This window comes from Prunus dulcis, chromosome 2, assembly GCF_902201215.1.
Source record: "Prunus dulcis chromosome 2, ALMONDv2, whole genome shotgun sequence".
In the NCBI taxonomy this organism is placed as follows: Eukaryota; Viridiplantae; Streptophyta; class Magnoliopsida; order Rosales; family Rosaceae; genus Prunus; species Prunus dulcis.
Window position 1 is genome coordinate 25,785,322 of NC_047651.1, and position 21,009 is coordinate 25,806,330.

Here is a 21,009-nt window from a genome sequence, read left to right on the forward strand (position 1 = left end):
GAAGGTATAACTTCTCAAAAACTAAAAACAACTGGTATTTAAGAGATGAAATTCTCCATCACTGTCATTTAAGAGAAGACCTTTTCTCAACAACTTGTAAGAAAGTGCCAATAAAATAGTAATTACAGATTTATTATTTACCAGTAGTAGTAATAAATAATATGGACCCAAATTTGAAAAACAGAGAGAGAGAGAGAGAGAAGTAAAAAAGAATGAGATATCAACAACGCACACAAAGTGCTCCCATTCTTGCCTTGTTAATTAATCCGATACAAAGAGAGAACTACAAATTCAATAAAACATCTACAGAAGACTCCTCGCTTCTTTTCTATACTTCTTAAATTAGTTGTGATAAACAGAGCAAGATACATAAGCTTGTATGGAAATAAATGTACATTTCCCTATGAATTCTATCTATACCTACTTCATCTGACTAACATGAGCTTTGTTCCTTCAAATAAATCCTCAGAAATCCACATCCAGCAAATATGCAATGCAATGCAGTTGACAACACTGTCTGCTGTGCACGGCTGCTTCTTCGGTTACCTGCTTCATCCCATTATTCAAAAAGACAGCAGAAAAATGCTGACTTATACGGTCCAGTTTGGTAGTGCTCCGCTGGAAAAAAGATATTAGCAATAAATGTTGTGCTAGCAGTATAAACTTATTGTGCTTATATAACAATGTACAAGTAATCTATCATGAATTTCTCTCCTTTTCGCTATTCAATAAAACCGTACTAGCTGCTTTTGATGGGGGCCTATTGATCTTCTCAAGTAACCTACTGAATACTAATTTCACGGGTATGCAAGCTACAGTTGTGGGTCCAGAAGACTCCGGTTTCATCAGCCCTTCCCTTTGACAACTACTGCTATCAAGATGTATTGGCTTGTTACTAAAATTCTGTTCAATGGCTATCGAAGATAAAGTCCTCGTTTTCTGGCTAGATGATAAGCTGACTTTCTTGGCCACCTTTTTTGACAACTTTCTATCAGTGGGAAGCCGGGAGTTGTGAAGAAGGTTCCTCTTACCCTGGGTTGCCTTATTACTGAAACTCCCTAAATTTAATTTCTTGAATGGTGGTCTGCTTTCTTCATCTAAAAGGGGAAGGTCGTCAGCAGCTTCATCACCATCCAATGCAGACGATAAATGAGGGCGCGGAACTCGAACATTTGCCGTCCTCCTTGCAGTCCTCCATGCATGTGGAACAGTTGCACCCCCATTATTGTCAACTGCTTCCTCACCAAATTCATCAACTGTTGAAAGAAGAGAGTTCGATGAACCATCTTCTAAGGCTTCAATTTGGATTGGGTGCCCTATTATTGCCTTCCCATTTAACTTGCTCATCAGAGAAACAATAGGAACTGGCTCTTTTTGGTAACTTGCCTGGACCTTCAAGTCTACATCTATCAAGTACCTCGGCCTCCTGCGATAATGATAACGGCCATCATAAACCGGGTCAAAGCGATCTCTTTTGATGTCCCAGTACTCATTCCAGGCAGACCTATCCTCCCAGGTCGAGTCTTCCCAATCAGTCTGAAAATCATTATTATCCACATTAGCCCTATGAGGACAATCATTAAAATCAATGTATCAACAGAAACATGGAACTATAACAACCTTTGGCTGAAAGGACATACCTTTTCTTCAGAATATGGTCCATAAATATAGACTCTTCCGTCAGTTGCATCCATTGATCTTTTTGTAAGATTGCGGATATTTCTTTTCCCCTTCAACTGCCATTTGGACACAGCCTCACTAGCAAACAAAGGGTCATGACTGTAGAGGTGAGACATATCACCAGAATGTGTTGATTCATCGGGCTCGTCGCCAACCATGATTCCATGTTCTCGTGCTTCATATCTCCCAACTTCAGGTTCTAAAGGTACATGTACAGAAAAGATTTAGAGGTTGAGGACAAAGAAGTGGCATAGCCATTATGAACCCTTGAGGCCAAAGCTCAGAAAACCAACTCCATGGCGTGAAATGCATATTCAACAAGTTATTCATGTTAACTGAAGTCAAGAGATCATAGTGCAAAAAATTAAAAGCAAGTTTTCTGAATCACATGAACCATAACATGGTACAGATAATGGAATCTTGACTGGAAAACAAAAACAAAAACCTCACATGAACCATAACATGGCTCAATGGCTAAAAGCAATTTGACCAAATTTCTGTAAAGAATAATAAAACAAAAGGTGAAAAATAAATATAAACACACAAGTTCACAAAATGACAAACTTTGAGAGTTGCATATACATGAAAATCACCATACCCCAAGAAAGGGCTAACCACACTCTAACTTGACAATGAGGTTATCATTTTACACGTAATATGCACTTTCATGGCAGTAAGAAATATGATATGCATACCAAACAATAAAGGAGGTAACTGCAAAAAGAAAGACTAAAAGAGATTTGTCCTGCATACATATTATAAGCAAGAATCATAGAGCTGATTTTTCTAACATGTCTGAGCAATAGGGCTACTCTGCATCAACAAAATCTAACAACTACATAAACCATGGAATTGACAAAATATAAAAAACAGTAAAAGCTGAACCTGAGAGTAAAGGCATCTCTTCATCCATATCTGGTTCAGTCTCGGAAGAATCAGACTCGGACTCAGAAGAATCAGTTTCAGAAGAATCAGATTCATCTTCTGTAAAGCCCGAAGTGTTCTCTTCAATCAAGGCCTCGGCATGAGAACGAGCACCAACTGGTGAAGCTGAGATCTCAACTTGGTTTGAAGGAGCTGCTTCATACTCCAAGGATTCACCAGACTCAGCACGCAAATATACACATTTACTCCTCTTTGCTTTGCAAACAACTCCCGTCTGCTCCACTCCTGAAACAGAAGTATAAACAGTAGCACTGTCAGGTTGCAAGGACTGTGGGACAGCTAATTTTGCACTATTCTGCAAAACTAGGACAAGTGGATGACGTTTATCAGGTCTCTTGGCCAAAAGTTCATCACTCAATCCCTCATGTGAACTTTTCATTTGCTCTAAAGAATTTTTACCGTTCACATGATTTGTTCCTCCCATGCTAAGACCACCACGAGCAAGAGCTTGAACAGTACCATCAATTGTGGGTTTCCAAGAACCATTTAAAGCAAGAGAAGATGAAAGTTTTCGCTTTGAAGGGGCAATTTTGAGACCAAAGTCCTGCAAGCCTCTCATCCGAGGCATGGCCTCAGCATGATCATCTTCACCACTCAGTTGATTTCCCTCTTTGGTTCTTTGGGAAGACAGAGGACCGCCTATAATATCATTTCTATGAGACGTATCCAGTCGCTTAGAAAACTGATGTGATTTGGAATTTCCAGGTTTTACATTGTCATTTCCCAAACTTTCGGAAGATATAACTAACTCCTTTTTCACAGCACCAGATAATTTACTGTTCAAGCGTTCAGAAGTTATACCTAACTTTCCTTGTTTTCTCAACAGCTGCTTCTCAAGTTCAAGCGCATGAAGAATAGCATCTTCTCGACGTGCATATTTCTCTCTTTTCTTCACAGGCATACCCTGCGATGATTCAGCCTTCTCAATACAATCATCAAACTCACCGCATCGAAACGCCTTAACACGCTTGGATTTTTCCAAATTGTACCAATCACTGAGAAGAAATACCACGGAATATCATTACTAAAATAGTTGGCAAAATCAAAGCAGGCATGTAAGTAGAAGAATCAGTAAGTATGAACAATGGGAGTTATACTTCGTTACAACTCTCCAGTTTGAAATGAGAAGACGACCCTCTTACAATAACATTTTAATAAATTCCATGGTACATAATTTCTAAATTTTTGTGCCACTAGGTGGATAAGGCAAAGGGGGCAGAAGGCCTGAACCATGATTCTGCTAAATAGTTCTTAGGTGCCAACCAATTGTATGTACAATGAAACTTGATTGATTAAAATGGCATAGCAAAACGTGATATAATGGGGTTTCAGTGCTAGGTTTTAAATTTTCAGTTGATGCTAAAACCCTATAAACGAGTTTGACCACTGAGTTGCAGTAAGTTTCTGGTATGGGTTTCTACCTCTGCTCCAACATGTTGTCCTAAGCTTTTGTGATTTCTTCAAGTAAAACAGTAAAAGCGCTATTTTAGCTCATGTATACAATAAAACGGAGAAGACACTCAGTAAAGCAATTATTTTTCTCGTTTCTACATAAATATCCAATCACAACCAAAAACGCCCACAGTAACATGAAATGGGTTCAAAAGCCACCATTAAGAAAAATTTAGGGAAGGACTATGAGACATACACACTGGCATCTTCTCTACCGAGAAGCTTGACGGGGGTCCCAGAGCGAGGCGACGTGAGATGCGAAGCGGAGAGCTCTTCTGGGCCCACTATCTTCCCCGGCCACCACGACCCGTTCCTCCTCCTCACCCAAACGATCGATCCTACGCTGAAATCGCCCGTACCAGATTCCGTACTCCCCATAACACACATATACTCACGCACTCTATATCTCTCTTCTCTCTGTCTCTCTATATCTCGCTGTGTCTCTCGGTTGCTCTCTTTCTGTGAACAATAGAGGAGTCGGAGTTTGACTCAGCCTCCAGCAAAGAACAGTGAAGAACGGATGATCCGAAGATAGACGAAAATGGAGGGTCCAATTTGAGGGATTCGGGTTGGGGCTAGGGTTTCCATTCAGAATTGGGGATTTTTCATTTCTATGCTTTATTTTATTTGTTTTCTGCTCTTTCTCTCTCCGGAAGCCTACGTTTTTTTCCTCTCTGTAAATTTTTTTTTTTTTAAAATCAAAATTTCGAAATTAAAATACTCGGGACTCTGTGTGTTGGGACCATTGGGTTCGGGTTTTTGTGACGGTTTGTTTGTTTGAAGAAGGTGGGCTAAGGCTAAGGCTAAGCAGCCGAGCAAAAGAGTGGGGTCTGTTTGTCTGTGGCTTGTGGCCTGTGGAGGAAATCGTACGAGTTTTGTGTGAGTCACATGCTCCGAAGCAACGCGTGCTGCGCAAGCTTTCGGTTTTTAACACGCGGATTACTACAACTTTGGGCTCCCATCTTTTACGATTTGGGCTTTTATAGGCCTACCTGCACTTCTGACCTTTCGAAACTTAGCTTGTTCACATTCTAGGCCTGCCTAATCTCTATGAATGTCCACTTGCGCCCAAGTGATAATGTGAAATATATAACTTTGGACTTAGCTCCAATTAACCCTAACTAAACGATATTAGAAACTAATGTGCAGGAAGAAGGATTGAACTCGGTTGCAATAAGGGTGCACACTTAACTTTGTCAGCTGATGTAACTCTCGTCTGTCTATATAAAGGAGTTTAATGAGGAAAAAATACACACATAGATATTATGAATTCCTCAATTTCTTTCTTATTCTCTTTATTCAACGTCACATATACATATAATACAATGAAATTAGCATGCTATCTAATCTTAAGATGGACATTTAAAACAATGAAATTATAAGTCCATCAACAAAATTATCTATTTGGTTTATCTATGCACTTTTATCTTTAGTTTGTTTCAAATAAATCATTATGAAAAACACACATAGATTTGCTCATATTCTGTTTAGTTATGCATGCCAAAAAGAGTGAGTGGCCAGAAGTTTAAATATCAAACTTCCCTCCATTAATGAATTGATTTTCCAATTCCTGTATTGAAAAATAAAAAGTCATAAGATTTAATACAATTCACAAGAGACATGATAAACATAGTACTTACTTAAACCAACATTTAAAATAAAAGTCGAAATGGTTTCTTAAAATAGTTGAGAACCTTTGATATCCACTTGAGATGCTATAATTTAATATTAATTTAATTGGATAACATGTAAAGAGGAAGCCAAAAAGATAACTCATATGAAATTGCATATAGAAATAAGAGCTCAATAAGATACGGCATACTAGACAGTGACGAAGTCAATATTTTGCATTAGAGGGGACCTTTCATAAAATTTTATAAAATAATTCGAATAGAAGCACTCAAGCGCTAACTAGATAATAAGTTAATATGATATTAACTACTCGATTTAGCCCATTTTATAATATCATTTCGTATTGATTAATAATTTTTTCGTTCATTACAATCATAATTGTCTTTAATTTTATATTATAAAATGGTTGAATATTAATCTCATCATCTACACTATTAAAGAAGAGTAACGCTACGGGCACCAACTTGTTTACAAACAATTCATAAAATTCCAATATTAAAGTACTCTACTCAACATGTAAAAAGGGAGGGAAAAAATCACAAAGCTTAAGCTTAAATTAAACAAAAGAGGAAGAGAACGAAAAGGAAAAAAATTAGAATTTTTTAGTGTAAATATCATAACATAACCTAATAGATTTAATTGAAAGTAAAAGAGTGATTATGGAGTTTAATGGTTAATTTGTACCCAAAAAAAAAAGGTCTATTTTACTGTAAATATCCCAAATATAATATAATATATTACAATATTTATATCATATATAATATTTAAATGCAAAGTGTAAACAGATTGAGGGGAGGTGGTCTGGGATCAAACTGGATCCCTACATAGCTCTGGCCCTGATACTGGATCAATGGGTTGTGGGGAAATAAGTTAAGTTTTTATTTATTAGCGGTTGGTACTACGAAGACATGTGGGAAGTTACAAAATCTAATGACATATTATAACATTTGTATGTGAGCGATATTGTGAGAGGAGATAATCGAATATAGGATTTTGAGTGTAAGGATAAATAATTTTAATAACTTGAGCTACAAACTCTTTGTGGATATATGACCATATTAGTTATTGAGGTTATGCGATTTACATTTTAATTAATTTTGTGTAAGTCTTAATTAATTAAAAAAAATGTTGTGAAATTCAAATATTTTGGAGAAAGCCTAGGTTAATATCTCAACTATTCACTGAACAAGTGCAATTCTAATGCGATGTGCATCTTCCCAAATGCGAATTTTCCATACTTTGCCCCTGTCCGCGATTACACAATTACGCCAATATTTACCCACGTGACCCAAGTTTATAATTTATTCACTTGCTAACAAAAGAAAAGAAAAAGAAATTGTTGTCAATAATTTCAAATTTCAAATCCGCGCTCCAACGGTCATAATTTCTAGGGTTTTCCAAATGTCTCTCCTGGTCTTGCCCATACATAGGGCTATACATGTATAAATATCCCCAATCGCTCTCTCATTCTCTCAAACGCTTCAACATTTTTCACTCAATCTGTAGCCGTCTCTCTTGCGAAGACCAAAACAGCTTGTTTTGATCATCTAGGGTTTTCCGTACACTATGGATTTCTCCAGCCTCACAAGAAAGGAGCTCCAGGCTCTGTGCAAGAAGAACAAACTCCCAGCTAACCTCACCAATGTCGCCATGGCCGATTCTCTCAAGGTTCTTGAACATGTAATACTTTTATCCCCCTTTTTATTCATACCTAATTGATATTTTATTATTGTGGATTTAAAATCTGTTTGGTTGCCAAGAAAAGTGATATTGGAAATCACCAAAATCAGTACATTTTCAGATTCAGATATTCTGGGAATTACTCTGTGTTGGTTTGAATTCTCTTTACGAACTTTCTAATTAATCACATGTTCTACATTCTTTAACATTATAGATTTGAAATCCGTTTGGTTGGAAAGAAAAGTGATATTGGAAGTCACCAAAATCAGTACATTTTCAGATTCAGATATTCTGGGAATTGCTCTGTGTTGGTTTGAATTCTCTAATATACTATCTCTTTACGAACTTTCTAGTGTAAACCACATGTTCAACATTCTTTCATGTTTGGTTGGTGATAAATGACCGGAAAAAGAAAAACCTATATAATCATTCATTAATGTTGAGTTGAGCTCAGTAGTTATGGGGCTAGCTAACAGATCTAATGCCTTACAAACCTATATAATATTGCTCACCTAAATTCATAATTTCTCAACATAAATTAAACAGGGAAATCGTAGAACATCCTTTTCTGTTTGGATGCCGAGAATCACAAGAAAATAAAAGAGTTTATCAACATGCAGTTGTTTTGATTCTGTTTTCCCATCATCTTAACATTCTTTCGATTTCAAACAACACACGCTGGATGGATTTATTAATTTATTGGAATCTGACTGTTCTGCAAATCACTGTACCAGGTCGAAGGGCTTGAAGAGTTCCTGAACCAATCCAAATCGGATACCCAGCAATCTCCGGAGAAAACTATGAACGGATCACTAAGTATCCCTCGTACTGCCGGCAGAACCTCGACTCGTAGAAAGCCCATCCAAGTAGAACCAGAAAGCTCACAGCCATTGACTCAAAGTCGCCGCGGGACGAGGAGAGCCGTTTCTGAAGAGATGGACCAAGAAAAGACTGAGGTGCCTAAAACTCCTGCCGCACCAAATACCAGGAGAAGGGCTCCCGCTGCTTCTTCTCGACAGAACACCACACAGAAGGAGAATCCTTCGGTGCAGAGCGTCTATAACACAAGGCGATCGGTGAGGCTGCTGGAAAAGAACATGGAAAAGTTGAGCTTGGATTATGAAAACAGTATGTCTTTTAAGATGGATGAACTTTCCACAGAAATCAACAATGGCTCAGTTGATATGGGTAAGTCCAGCGTTGCATTCATTTGATGATTTACACCTAGCACTACACAGATATCAAGTTTTGTTAGTCTGGATAACTATAAGTAGTGTAAGATGGGGTTATATAACATGCGGTTGACTTTTTAATCAACTATTTGTATTGTTTCTCAGAAATATATTGGAAGGAAAATCATGTGGTCTGACGTAGTTCATGGTATGGTGTGAAACAGGGTCTAATATGCAGACAGTATCAGAGGCGAGTTCAGAGAGGGTTGATGTTTCTGAAGTTTCATCGGAACCAAAATCAAATGGACCATTGGAGAATGAAGGGAAGTTGAAAGATGATGTTCAAGAACCTAACAAGACTGATATGATTAAAGTAAAAGATGACTCAAAGGTAAAATCAGAAGTGGAATCTGGGGTATCCGAACCAAAATCAGCCTCAGATGTCATTGTGGATGTATCTCATGAAGAGGGGTCAGACGAAACAGATGACAAGGGTAAGTTCAATTGCATTTTATATATTACTACGGCCAGGATGTTTGTTCATCTGATTTCATGGTACTCAATTCAATTCTTGTGGTTCCTTTTCGTTGAACTTATTTGAATCTGTTTGTGATTGCTACAGAACCTCATGATGAAGGAACAGAAAAATCTATAGCTGCCAAAGTTTCTGATGATATTTCTGCTGAGGTCATGTGCAATGCTAATGCTGCTCAATTTTCATTGTTACAAGAAGTAAATGAATCACTGAGTGAGGAAGAATCCACTGACCCCAATTCATTGACTCTGAGTTCCGATCATGGTCAAGCTCAGAACCTAGAAAATAAATGTCAAAGCCTGGAGATAAAAGAATCTGAAACCAATGCAGCAGAGGATCAAGATTTCGACTCAAAATCTGCCCCTGTAGGAGAGACTGGAGAAGTCAAGGACGTGACCAATGTAGAAGAAGCTGCTAAACCCCAGGTATTGAATTTGACCCTGAGCTTGTCTGATGAACGACAGTCTATGATAAGTAGCAAGGACTCAATAATGTATGGGGCAGAGGGCGATTACACAGAGAAATTCAATTTTGAATCAGACTTCAGCTCAGAAGAAGATTCTGGTGATGACATCAGTGAAGAAGAATCTAGTGAAGATGAGACTATGGATGAAGAATCATTCGAGGATAAGAAAAATGATTATATGCAAGTGAGTGAAGGGGGTGATTTAAGTTCTGAAAACTCTATAGCAGAAGTTGCCATGGCAACCCAGTTCAATCCTTTGTCAGATGAGATACCAAAATCTATGAAAGTAGCTCAGGAGGCAATGCCAGTAGAAGAATTTTCTATGGTTACCAATGACAATGAAGGCACTCCAAAATTGCCACCATTGGCAGCTGCTGACCAACTTCCGCTACAGTTTCCTCGTCCATCTCTCTCAAAATCCGGAAAGTCTCCAGGCAAGAAACAATCGGCAATTATGAACTACATCTTTGATGACGAGGAGGAGAAAGACATTGAGAGTAGTGGTAAGATCCTCGGAGGAGTTGAGATGAAGAGAGACACTGACACCGTGCAAAAAGAACTTGATACTAAGAGTCTAAGGCAGCTGAAGAAAATGCTGAAAAATCAACTAAATATTGGAGACAGTAAGAATGGTACCAAGGTGAGGCTCCAAATCTCTCTCTCTCTCTCTCTCTCTCTCTCTCTCTCTCTCTCTCTTGCTTTAAATTGTTAGATTTCTGTACTATGATGTCTTACTGATAATGTTTCTTTTTGATGATGTGCTGCAGATGGTAGAGAAGCCAAGAATTGCCTTGCAGGAAGTCCCAGAGAACCAAATGGCTGTGAACAAAGCTGGCAATGGAAACTGATTTTGGATGTGGTCCTCTAATTGAATTTTGGTGAAGAGACAGTGTGTGGTCATTGAATCTTTGGGAGTTCATTTTGGTCATTGAATCTTTAAGGTCTTTTTAATTACTTGAGTAATAATGTAGCTCACCCACCCAATCCTGATGGTGGGCTTGGAAGAAGTCAATTTTGCTTATTGATATATACTATGACTTTTTGGCAGCATCAATGTGTTCCAGAATTCAATTCTCTCTCTCTCTCTCTCTCTCTCTCTCTCTCTCTCTCTCTCTCTCATCACAGAACAAAGCTGACTGTAAAAAAAGGTAACTACTAGTAAGTTATATAACCTTAAAAACCATTAGGCATCGCAGGTGTAACACTGACTGACAAATTTTGTCCCTCTGTTTTTTACTTGTTCTAAATCTCCATACACACTGGTCAACTTCTCTACAATATCATATTTTGCTTCTACAAAGATCATTCTGTTTGGAAATAAATTCTAGAGTTTTTTAACCACTAATTAAGGTGGACAAAGGAGCATAGAAAGTAGACTTCTGTGGCAGCGAAATTAGCTTCAATTGGGCCCCAGTTTCCTCAATTTGTATTCATAAAGTCTTTTGGCAATGGGAGAATGATCAGGCAGGCGAATAGGAATAATGTTTAACCCTCAATATTCCTGTGGCCAACCTATGAAATACGAATAATACAACTTTTAGACGAAAAGGCGAGGAGATTTGTTTTGTTGTGTTGGGCTTATCTTGCGATAATGACAAGAATAAGGAATGAATTTATGTCTCTTTATTTATAGGGAATTTTAACAAGATAATTATGAGGTAGTCATCTCAGTTTGGAGCCGAGCCATTTGTGTCACACCAAGCTGTCAGGTGGCGAACAATTGGGGATCGTCCACATCCTCTTTTCATGATAACTTCACTCGTCTTTGCTAGGAGGTGGGTGCAAACAGAGTTGCATGTCACGCGCAACTGTAGTCACATCTGGTTAGGTGGTGGATTAGGTGGTTTACACTTGGCTTTGGAGAGGATATGGGCACTCTCATGAGAGGCAGTGAACCCATTGTTAGGGGAGGTCTTGTCGTCGACGTGGCTGATTCTCACCCTTTCGAGTTTCCCCAAGGTAGCTCCAAAGATGAGGTGGAGGATGGTTCGGGCATTTTCTGCCAAGCAGTATGCAAGGTCCACGTGTTCTGTTTTTATTGGTCAAACGAGCTCGACATATACCGAGTGTCAACAAATAATGTGCATCTCGATTTCTAAAGTTTCGTTCTCCAAAAAGAAAAGGAAGAATGAAACTTCAAAGTCGTAATGCTTTTTTTAGTGTCGTTTGAAGGACGTATTCAAAATCAACGCTAGAATTTGAATAATTTGAACGACATCTATTTCAAGGCCCAAACTCTCCCAAGGCCCAAGCCCCTCTCGCTCACGCACTAGTCAATTTAATTATAAATTTAAATAAGATGGGCGGGGAAAATCCACAAAACCCGACCTTTCAGTCCCACTCTATTCCAAATTTTCAAATCTCTCTCTCTCTCTCTCTCTCTCACTCTCTCTCTCTCTCTCTAATCTCAGTTTCAGGTTCACTTCGATACTCTTTCTAAAATGATCAGCAATTTCCTTTTATATTCAGATTGAAGTTCAGGATTTATTTTTTATGCCTTAATTTGTTACTTTCCTAATCTGCTTTCGTTTTATTTGGTTGTCTGGTAAAGTATTCAGCGATTCATTTATTTTACTTCTCTAAGCAACCAGACAGACATGGTTTCATTTTCATGAAGATTAGGGTTGTAGTTTCATTTTCAATTTAGGATCTAGAAGTTATTATTTAATTTCCGAATAATTTGAGTTAGGGTGATAAATGGGTAGTCAATTTATTTCGTTATTTTTTAAAATTCAAAACACAAATTGGTTATATTGGAGCATATTTATGACAATTCAAGTTTGGTTGAGTTCAGCCTTTTTGTATTACCTGTATGGTTTTTGAACCTAGACTTGCATAAATTTTTTACTAAACCAGCTAGAAGCTGCTTCTGAAGTTGACCGTTAATCAAAGTTTATCATTACTTAAGGAGATTAGTTTCCAAATTTTTATCTAGCAATCATGAATGAGTTTTATGAGAGCGGCATCAAATTGGTTTAATAGTTCTGGTGCTCGTTTATCTTATAGGACTGAAAAGGGTAGAGATATATTATAGCTGCAGACTTACAGGATGGGTGTGGAGAACTACCATGTGATTGAGCTTGTAGGCGAAGGTTCCTTTGGGAAGGTATACAAGGGAAGGCGCAAGTACACCGGGCAGGTACGTATCTTTTGCACTTCTAATTTTTCGTTATCTGTTTTTCTTCTTTTTTGTTTATGCGGGTTCCATGTTTTTATCATTGCTTCAGACTGTTGCAATGAAATTCATCATGAAACATGGGAAAAGCGACAAAGATATTCACAATTTAAGACAAGAAATTGAGGTATTGGACTCAATTTTATCTCAAATCAAACAAAGTTTACAATTAAAACTTGATTTCATTTATCATTTATGATTGATATTCTGATGTTCACTGTTCCCAAATGTGCAGATCCTAAGAAAGTTGAAGCATGAAAATATAATCGAAATGCTTGATTCCTTTGAAAGCCCACAAGAGTTCTGTGTTGTCACAGAATTTGCACAAGTACTGATCCCTGTCTTCACTATAACTGCATTAATTTATCTAGACTAGCTTGCTATTTTGGAAACTCTTGCAGATGCACAAGAATATCTAGACTCCTGTGGAATATGTTCAGACGCATTAACTATCAATGAATTTCTTGATATGCAGGGTGAGCTATTTGAAATTCTTGAGGATGATAAGTGCCTTCCCGAAGAACAAGTTCAAGCAATTGCAAAGCAGTTGGTACTTTCTTTATTACGAATTTTGGTTCCATCTCAATTGTTTGTCATATTTGGCTGTTTAGTCTTTCCAGTTGTGGGCTATACTTTTTCCTTAATTGTTCACAACAAATATAGTAAACTCTTTGTTACTGAATGTTACAGGTGAGAGCGTTGCATTATCTGCATTCCAACCGTATCATTCATCGTGACATGAAACCACAAAACATTCTAATTGGTGCTGGTTCTATTGTCAAGGTTGATTCTACTGATATCTCTATATGCTTAACATAAATTTATGAACAACTGTAGCGAGTTAATTCATTTTGTTAACCAATCTTATTGTTGTTGCCTTTTGTCCCCTCGTTCTACTTTATACATGTGGTGTGCTGATTACAAGAAATAGCCATAGTGGTTTAACATAAACTTCATCTATGTTTAAATCATGTACAGTTTTTCTTTTGCGTTATTATCATTAGTACTCTGCAGTAGATACTTGGAGTAATGTCTTGAAGCTGAGTACCCTCGTCTGTCTCATGTTTGTTTTCATGTCCATCATATGGACTATAGCACTGTGTCTTTTGTAGCAGACAAAGGACTATTGCTCTATTTATCTATTTAGTAATTTATTTCTTCATTGCTATTCTTTCGCAGTTATCATTTATATTATATATTTATGTTGTTAAGTTCTCATGGTGAGATATCTGATTGTTTCCTTTTAGAACTTACACAAGTATCCTTATGTAAGTGCACAAGTGCATGTCTGCTTTCAGATAACTTATAAATTCTGTTGTTTGTTACAGCTCTGTGATTTTGGGTTTGCACGCGCAATGTCCACAAATACTGTTGTTTTGCGATCCATTAAAGGTTAGCTTACTATTCTAAATTAACTTTTAGGAAACTTCCTGAAGATCCTGGAGGAACTTTGCTACTTTGTTTGCCCATTCAGTGAAGTCTTCATTAATGTTCATTAGGTACTCCTCTGTACATGGCACCTGAACTAGTACGGGAACAACCCTACAATCACACTGCGGATTTATGGTCTCTTGGAGTAATATTGTATGTTGCATCCTAACTTCTTTCTTTCTATTAAAACAATTTCCTTGATTTTCTATTTAACTTGTCTTCTTCTGATTTGTTAGATTTTGACCCATGTTATAATATATTCTTTCCCGTTATGTGCTTTCTATTTAATCTATTCCTTCAAGTTATGTGCTTTCTTTCCTTATTTCTTTTTTAGGATTTCATACAGGAACTAATTGCAATTTTCCATATATCATAATCGAAATATAAATATAATTTAGATTGCAAGTTCCACAGCCTGTTTGGGTTTGCTCTGTTTTCTGCCTTATCTTTTTTTTCTTTTCTTTTTCCCCATATTTGTTGAAATAATTATTTTTTTTGGTGTACTCAACAGATATGAATTATTTGTTGGCCAGCCTCCATTTTATACAAATTCTGTATATGCACTCATCAGGCACATTGTTAAGGTACATGTAATCAAATCTTTGTATGATTTAGGTATTTCAAAAAAAGTATAATCTAATGCTACTTTGAAATGTTTCAGGATCCGGTTAAATACCCTGACAACATGAGTCCAAGTTTTAAAAGCTTTCTGAAGGGATTGCTCAATAAGGTTGTTATACAATTTGAAATGCACGGCTTTTCAGTTGAAAAGTTTCAATGCTTATTTCTGCTAACTTTCATTATTAACAGGTGTTTTTATTCTTGAGAGCAGGTACCTCAAAATCGATTGACTTGGCCAGCTCTTCTGGAGCACCCATTTGTTAAAGAGATGCCTCATGAACTGGAGGCTAGGGTAATGATATCTCAACATATCTACTTCCATATTTACATTTATAAAGTTTAAAGTAGTATAAAACCTTGTATTACGTTTCACAGTGTTTTAATATGCCACGAGGTCAAGACGTACTAGTTCTTTGTCTTTTATTAACAGAGACAGCTGTCGAGATATCTAGTTGTAACTGTAACAATTGTTAAACCTTTTCCAGGAAATGCGTTCTGCAACTGCTGCAGAAAGAGGATGTGTTGCGGCATGGAGGGGTGAAGGAAACACAGTTCAAACATCAGTTGGTTTGGCTGTTTCTTCTCCTGGTAGTTACTTTTTTCTCTACTTCAAATGTTTTTCTTTTTCTTTTATCTGTCATTAACTATTTACCATGTCATTGGTAAAGTCAACTCTCCAGATTCTTCAGAAAACAACAGTGGAATAAGTTTTCAGGGTGATGCTCAATCAGACATTCCTGACTGCACAGTAGTCAATTCTTCCCCAAATGAGTTCCCAGGATTTGCATATCCTAATGAAGTAAAACAGTCAGGTATATGAAGCCTCCATAACAAGGAAAATCATCTGATTCTATTTTGTTTAATATGCCAGGACAAATTACATCAGTTTGTATGACTATTTTTTCACTAGGACAGGGAGAGTGCATTTTAAAAGGGAAGTGGAAACCTTTGATGGAGCTACAAAGTTGACATTCCTGCCCCTGTTGATTAATGTGTGTGTTTGCATATGTCAAGATTAAGAATTGAATGAAATAACTCTAGTATATCATGAATGAGGCCTGGCTTTGTGTTCATTAATGGAAAAGCATAAGTATTGCAATTATTACTTCATAAGTTACATGATGTTGCTATAATGGGGTGAACTTAAGTAATGTTTTGCCTCAGGTTGCCAAATTTTGGACAGATTGGAAAATAACTCTCGTACAGTTAAAGGTGCACAAATAATTAGTCAAGATAATGAAGCAGTAGCACATGTTTTGCTACCACTTAAAAGATGTTCCCAAGGATCCCCAAATTCGTGCAGGTAAAGCTGAATTGCACTCCTCTACTAAATATAATGTAAAATTTTGTTTTTTAGTCTCCTGTCAAGTTATACTGGTTCATACCTTTTTTTAAGAATGATTTAACCAGATGCCTACCAAATCTTTATCTGAAAGACTTGAATGTTTGTCATATTTATACAGAGATCAAGATATTCTTAATTCAAACCAGTCTTTGAGGATCCTTTCAAACTTAGTTGCGGCTGGTGCCATCCATTCCAGTGGGCTACTTGATGCAATAATACATGAACTTCTTGTTTACACTGGCATCATAGTTAGCATGAAAGCTTCTGAAGTGAATGAGTTAAAAGCAAAGGTATAAGTGCGTTATTTAGAAGTTTCTAAATTCTAAGTTTTATATCTTGAGTTATGATTGGCTGTCAGTAATTTACTGCACCTTTCGCTGACTTCAAATTTTTCCCTTGTCAAGCTTATCTGTTACGATCCTTGCATCTGCACACTGCACCTCTCAATATTCATTAATATTTCAGTATTAAAATTTTGAAAAAAAAAATCTAGCATATCATGTTCTCCATCCCCTGCCATGTCTACTTACACTTCTGAAATGTGTTTTCTATATCATCTGCAACTATTAATTTTAGTATCTTAAGAAAAGTGTTTTTCCCTCTCTGAAACCTTGCCTTCTTACTTTTGCAGAGTTTCTCAATAATTAAAATTTTGGTAGACAATGCCGGAAGTGGCGCTGGAGGCTCATATTTCAGGCACTGGGTTACGTTTGCTGATATTTTTTCGCAAGTATGGTTCTTTTTGATATGGTACATATTGCTTTATTGAGACAATTTAAAGGCCCTGCTTCTAGTTCTCATCTTGTTGAATGTGTAGGTTGTTGGTTGCAGCGAAGAGGCATCTGGACGAGTTCTGTATGAGTCCATTGCTTGCATAACTGTTGTGTTAACCAGAGTCACTCAGGGCCTTAAAGCAGTTTCTTCAACTTCAGTTCCTGAGGCGGTTTCTGATCCTAATGAAACATGGAAACAGATTTTGGATCACGCTAAAACATCTGGTTTAGTGGATCAACTTTGTCTCTGCTTAGTTACTGCGGGGTCAAGTCTTATTTCAGGTTCTTCAAATATGCTGCGTGCAGCTTGTGAAGCATGTAGGGCTATTTGGTTGCTGGTAGATGCATCAGAAAATCTTTCTATGAAAAGAAATGCCTATTCATTTCCACTTAACACTATGCGCAGTCCTTCACTCCAACTTGGCATTAGGGATCAAGATCAAAGTTCTTTAATTGGGACAGAATCAGCAAAACTTGTTGCTGCAGTGACTAGGGCATTCCTTAGATCAAAAGCAGTACAGGTTGCTATACATTATTGCCTTCATCAACGACTTGAGGCTTCACTGTATGCTAGCATTCAGGTGTTTCTCTCATCCTAACTACGTTAAGAAAATTTCAACACATGGTAGACCCACATGTAAATAGCCATGTATGTGTAGTCTTTCAGAAGTGTAAATAATGAGAAGTCAATTATCTTGAGAAATTTTACCAGCAGTTTTTAGTTAACATTTGTGTCTGCATCTAGCTTTCATAATTTTTCATGAACGACTCTGCAATTGTTCTTCCATGTTTCAGCTATTGTTGAGGTGCTGCTTGCATAATGGAATTGTTCCTGGTATGCTCTGTGGCCTGCCTAGTTCCCTACCTGTAACTACTGTTGTCAGTGGTGGGGGTGATGGAACCATTATTTCAGAGATATTCTCGTTGTTGTCTTTGTGCATTTCATCTCAAAATAGAGATCCACAAGCAATTGAAACAACCAACTTGAAGTGCAAATTAACTAATCCCACTACCTTGGTTCTGCATTCGTGCCTCATCCTTGCAACAATTGCACAATGTTTGAAGGCAACTGGAAGAAATTCTGCATTATTTATGTTGACAACCTCCCCAAAGAAGCAGCTTTCTCGACTTTCTGTCCTCGCTCATCATTTTTCTTCTGATGAGAGCACAAACACTTCCTTTCAAACTCATACAGCATCAGCCATGTTGGCACTGGCTTCCATATTGTCTCTTGAATCTGGAGCTTCTGTTGGGTCCTCTGTCTCCGAAGTAGCAGTGCCTTTGATTCCTCGAAGTGCCACACTATGTGACTACCTCAAAGTTTCACCAGGCAGTGGAATTGAATTGGGTCCTAATGGCACCAAGAGTGCTCTCTCATACTGGCATGGTCTTAGGGATGGATGTGTTGGCTTGCTGGAGTCCAGACTGAGGTGGGGAGGACCCTCAGTTGTCAAACAGCTGTGTACGAGCAATATCCCTCTTCTTCTAGTCAGTTTGTTAGCCAAAAACCAACAAAATGTGTCTCCACAAGAAGTTGACAGCACAAATGATCAAGTTGGGCTTTCCCCAATCGGAGTTGTGTGGACAATATCGTCAATATGTCACTGCCTCTCAGGTGGAGCCTTAACTTTTCGTCATATTTTGCTCAGAAGTGATCACATCAAGCTCATCTCTGACCTGATATCTGATATGCATCTCAAGCTCGTAAAGTCCTGGGTTGGGCCTGGTGGAGGGAAGGATGGTGTGAGAGATATAATAAATGCAGTAATTGATCTCTTGGCATTTCCTTTTGTGGCCGTACAGAATGCTCCGGGATTGCTATCAGCCACTGCTTCAGTGAACAGCGGGGCCCTTCTCAACATGGGTTCACCAGGTGTGAGAGTTGGCATGGAAGACAGAGACATGGTGAAAGTAATTGAGGAAGACCTGGGAAAGTATATTAAAAACCTTTTGGAGGTTCGGTCTTCTTTTCTTTGTTTTTCCTCTTCATGTGGCCGGGGGCTGGGGTTTGTTTAGGTTCTTTTTCCAGGATGGTGTTCGTGAGATATTACACAGCAGCGTATAAAGCTTATTAATATATTAGATATGTAGAATGAGTTAATTTGCTGAATACCATCCTGTACTCAGGTACTTATATGTTTCTCATTCAATTGCTTCTGAAGTTTTCAGGTAGGAGTGCCAGGCATCATTCTTCGATGTTTAGAGAATTTGGAGTTAAAAGATATAGGAAGGCCTGTGGCCTTTCTTGCTAAGATGATTGGTCACCGACCATTGGCAGTTCAACTTGTGGGTAAAGGCTTGTTGGATCCCACTAGGATGAGAAGATTGCTCGATTGTTCAAGCCCAAGGGAGGTGATGCTGGATGTTCTGATGATTGTTTCTGATTTGGCTCGCATGGACAAGGTCAGATTTGGTTTTGATTGAATAATCGTTGCTGCATTTAACATCCTGGGTCAATACATTAACGGAGCTTCTGGTGTTTAGGGATTCTACGAATACATTAACGGGGCTTCTGTACTGGAGTTCTTTAAGGAATTTCTTACCCATGAAGATCCTAATGTGCGCTCAAAGGCTTGCAGTGCTCTAGGCAATATGTGCCGGCACAGCTCCTACTTTTATAGTGCCCTAGTAAGTAGTGAACAATAGATTGTTTTAAGGTTTTGTCAACACACTACTTTTCTGGATAATCAAAGCATCCCACTTATCTTCTGCAAGCACACACGTACACATGTATAAAGGAGGTTAGATTACTATTTTTATTTTAGTATCTTACGATGGAAGATGATGATGATCTAGGCAAAGCATCAAATCATTGGCCTCCTTATTGATCGATGCTCTGATCCAGACAAACGGACACGAAAATTTGCTTGCTTTGCTGTAAGTTCTCTTGCCATGCAATAAAATACTTATGTTGCTTTCGGCTGTCTGTTGCAATATTGTTTATAACTTGTTTTTCACCATCCTATTATGAAATGTGTCAACCTTAATTGTTTACTCTGTTTCTTCCACAATCAGAAATTATGTAAATTTGTTTTTTGGGCTGAAAAACAGAAAGAAACATATGCGGCCTTGCAAATATGCAGTTATTTATATATCTCTCTCTCTCTCTCTCTCTTTGCAGATCGGAAATGCTGCCTACCATAATGACATGTTATATGATGAGCTACGAAGATCTATACCCCATCTTGCCAATTTGCTGCTTTCAACCGAAGAAGACAAGACAAAAGCAAATGCTGCCGGTGCACTAAGCAATCTTGTCCGCAACTCCAACAAACTTTGTGAAGACATTGTATCTAAAGGAGCGATGCAGGTTTGTGTTCTTGATTTGATGTCTAAAGGAGCCATGCTTTTTGAAATTGAATCACTTTGCAATGGCATTAACTGGTGAGGTGTTTATATACGTTGCTGCAGTCTTTACTGAAGTTGGTGGCTGACTGTTCGGTGGTAGCACTGAACCCAGGTAGGAAAGATTCAGTAAATGAGTCACCTCTAAAAATAGCTCTCTTTTCATTGGCAAAGATGTGTTCGCATCCGCCGTGCAAACAATTCCTCCGTTCATCAGAGTTGTTCTCAGTGATCGGACGGCTTCGGCAATCTCCAGAATCAACAATTGCCAATTATGCCTCCGTCATCATCACCAAAGTTGCTGATTCTTGATGCTGAATAAGCTTCATCATTACCACTAATCAGGTGTGGCCATGGCAGGCAAGAAAGTTTGCAGGTTCTGGGGTAAGATGCTCTAATAGTATAAATCCTTTGTATGTATGCCTTTATATGGATGGATCAATTCAATTGATTAATCAGCAAAGCTTTCTGCTTCACATAAATATATGGTATGGATGGACCAATTCTCCAACATGAGGTAGGACTCATGAAAGATTTCGAAATTCAAATTTAGGGCCTTTTCTATCACTAGACAGACGAGCTAGTGCGATAGATTTTCAAAATTTTCTTTTCAGAAAAAAAGAAAAAAAGAACAAAAAAAAAAAGGGATAATGATTTAAGTCAGTTCGTCAATTAATGAATCGGAGGCCTGATGTTGGAAATTTCTCACTTCGACCCAAGTTTAATTGAAAAAATATGTCCTAAAGGAGGAGGGGAG

General features: G+C 37.9%; 3 protein-coding genes across 9 annotated transcripts; 2 read left to right on the forward strand and 1 right to left on the reverse strand.

Moving 5' to 3' along the window:
* Nucleotides 1–199: 199 nt before the first annotated feature.
* On the reverse strand, nucleotides 200–4,764 carry LOC117619171 (uncharacterized protein At1g51745). 4 transcript variants are annotated; one of them, XM_034349051.1, is made up of 5 exons: nucleotides 4,274–4,764; nucleotides 3,025–3,620; nucleotides 2,566–2,850; nucleotides 1,641–1,879; nucleotides 200–1,536 (listed from the first exon to the last, which is right to left on the reverse strand). In XM_034349051.1, the coding sequence occupies exons 1-5, from the start codon at nucleotides 4,462–4,464 to the stop codon at nucleotides 700–702; spliced, it is 2,148 nt and encodes a 715-aa protein (XP_034204942.1). In that variant the 5' UTR covers nucleotides 4,465–4,764; the 3' UTR covers nucleotides 200–699. The 4 variants fall into 4 exon arrangements, with proteins under 4 accessions (XP_034204942.1, XP_034204941.1, XP_034204943.1 ...); XM_034349050.1 differs by having other exon boundaries at nucleotides 2,566–3,264; nucleotides 3,427–3,620; nucleotides 4,274–4,750; XM_034349052.1 differs by having other exon boundaries at nucleotides 3,427–3,620; nucleotides 4,274–4,749.
* Nucleotides 4,765–7,125: 2,361 nt separating this feature from the next.
* Nucleotides 7,126–10,628, forward strand: LOC117617157 (muscle M-line assembly protein unc-89-like). Its single transcript, XM_034346435.1, has 5 exons — nucleotides 7,126–7,389; nucleotides 8,124–8,577; nucleotides 8,786–9,055; nucleotides 9,184–10,202; nucleotides 10,330–10,628. Exons 1-5 carry the CDS (start codon nucleotides 7,276–7,278, stop codon nucleotides 10,408–10,410), a joined length of 1,938 nt encoding a protein of 645 aa, XP_034202326.1. The 5' UTR covers nucleotides 7,126–7,275; the 3' UTR covers nucleotides 10,411–10,628.
* Nucleotides 10,629–11,927: 1,299 nt separating this feature from the next.
* Nucleotides 11,928–20,734, forward strand: LOC117619181 (serine/threonine-protein kinase TIO-like). Of its 4 annotated transcripts, none has more exons than XM_034349061.1 (23): nucleotides 11,928–11,979; nucleotides 12,569–12,701; nucleotides 12,790–12,864; nucleotides 12,973–13,065; nucleotides 13,213–13,287; nucleotides 13,428–13,520; nucleotides 14,066–14,129; nucleotides 14,237–14,321; nucleotides 14,680–14,752; nucleotides 14,830–14,898; nucleotides 15,001–15,081; nucleotides 15,275–15,377; nucleotides 15,458–15,601; nucleotides 15,954–16,092; nucleotides 16,253–16,424; nucleotides 16,766–16,864; nucleotides 16,952–17,488; nucleotides 17,703–18,863; nucleotides 19,077–19,310; nucleotides 19,392–19,535; nucleotides 19,704–19,784; nucleotides 20,029–20,217; nucleotides 20,319–20,734. In XM_034349061.1, the coding sequence occupies exons 2-23, from the start codon at nucleotides 12,612–12,614 to the stop codon at nucleotides 20,562–20,564; spliced, it is 4,047 nt and encodes a 1,348-aa protein (XP_034204952.1). In that variant the 5' UTR covers nucleotides 11,928–11,979; nucleotides 12,569–12,611; the 3' UTR covers nucleotides 20,565–20,734. The 4 variants fall into 4 exon arrangements, with proteins under 4 accessions (XP_034204952.1, XP_034204954.1, XP_034204955.1 ...); XM_034349063.1 differs by having other exon boundaries at nucleotides 15,470–15,601; XM_034349062.1 differs by having other exon boundaries at nucleotides 11,964–11,979; nucleotides 12,545–12,701.
* Nucleotides 20,735–21,009: the final 275 nt, after the last annotated feature.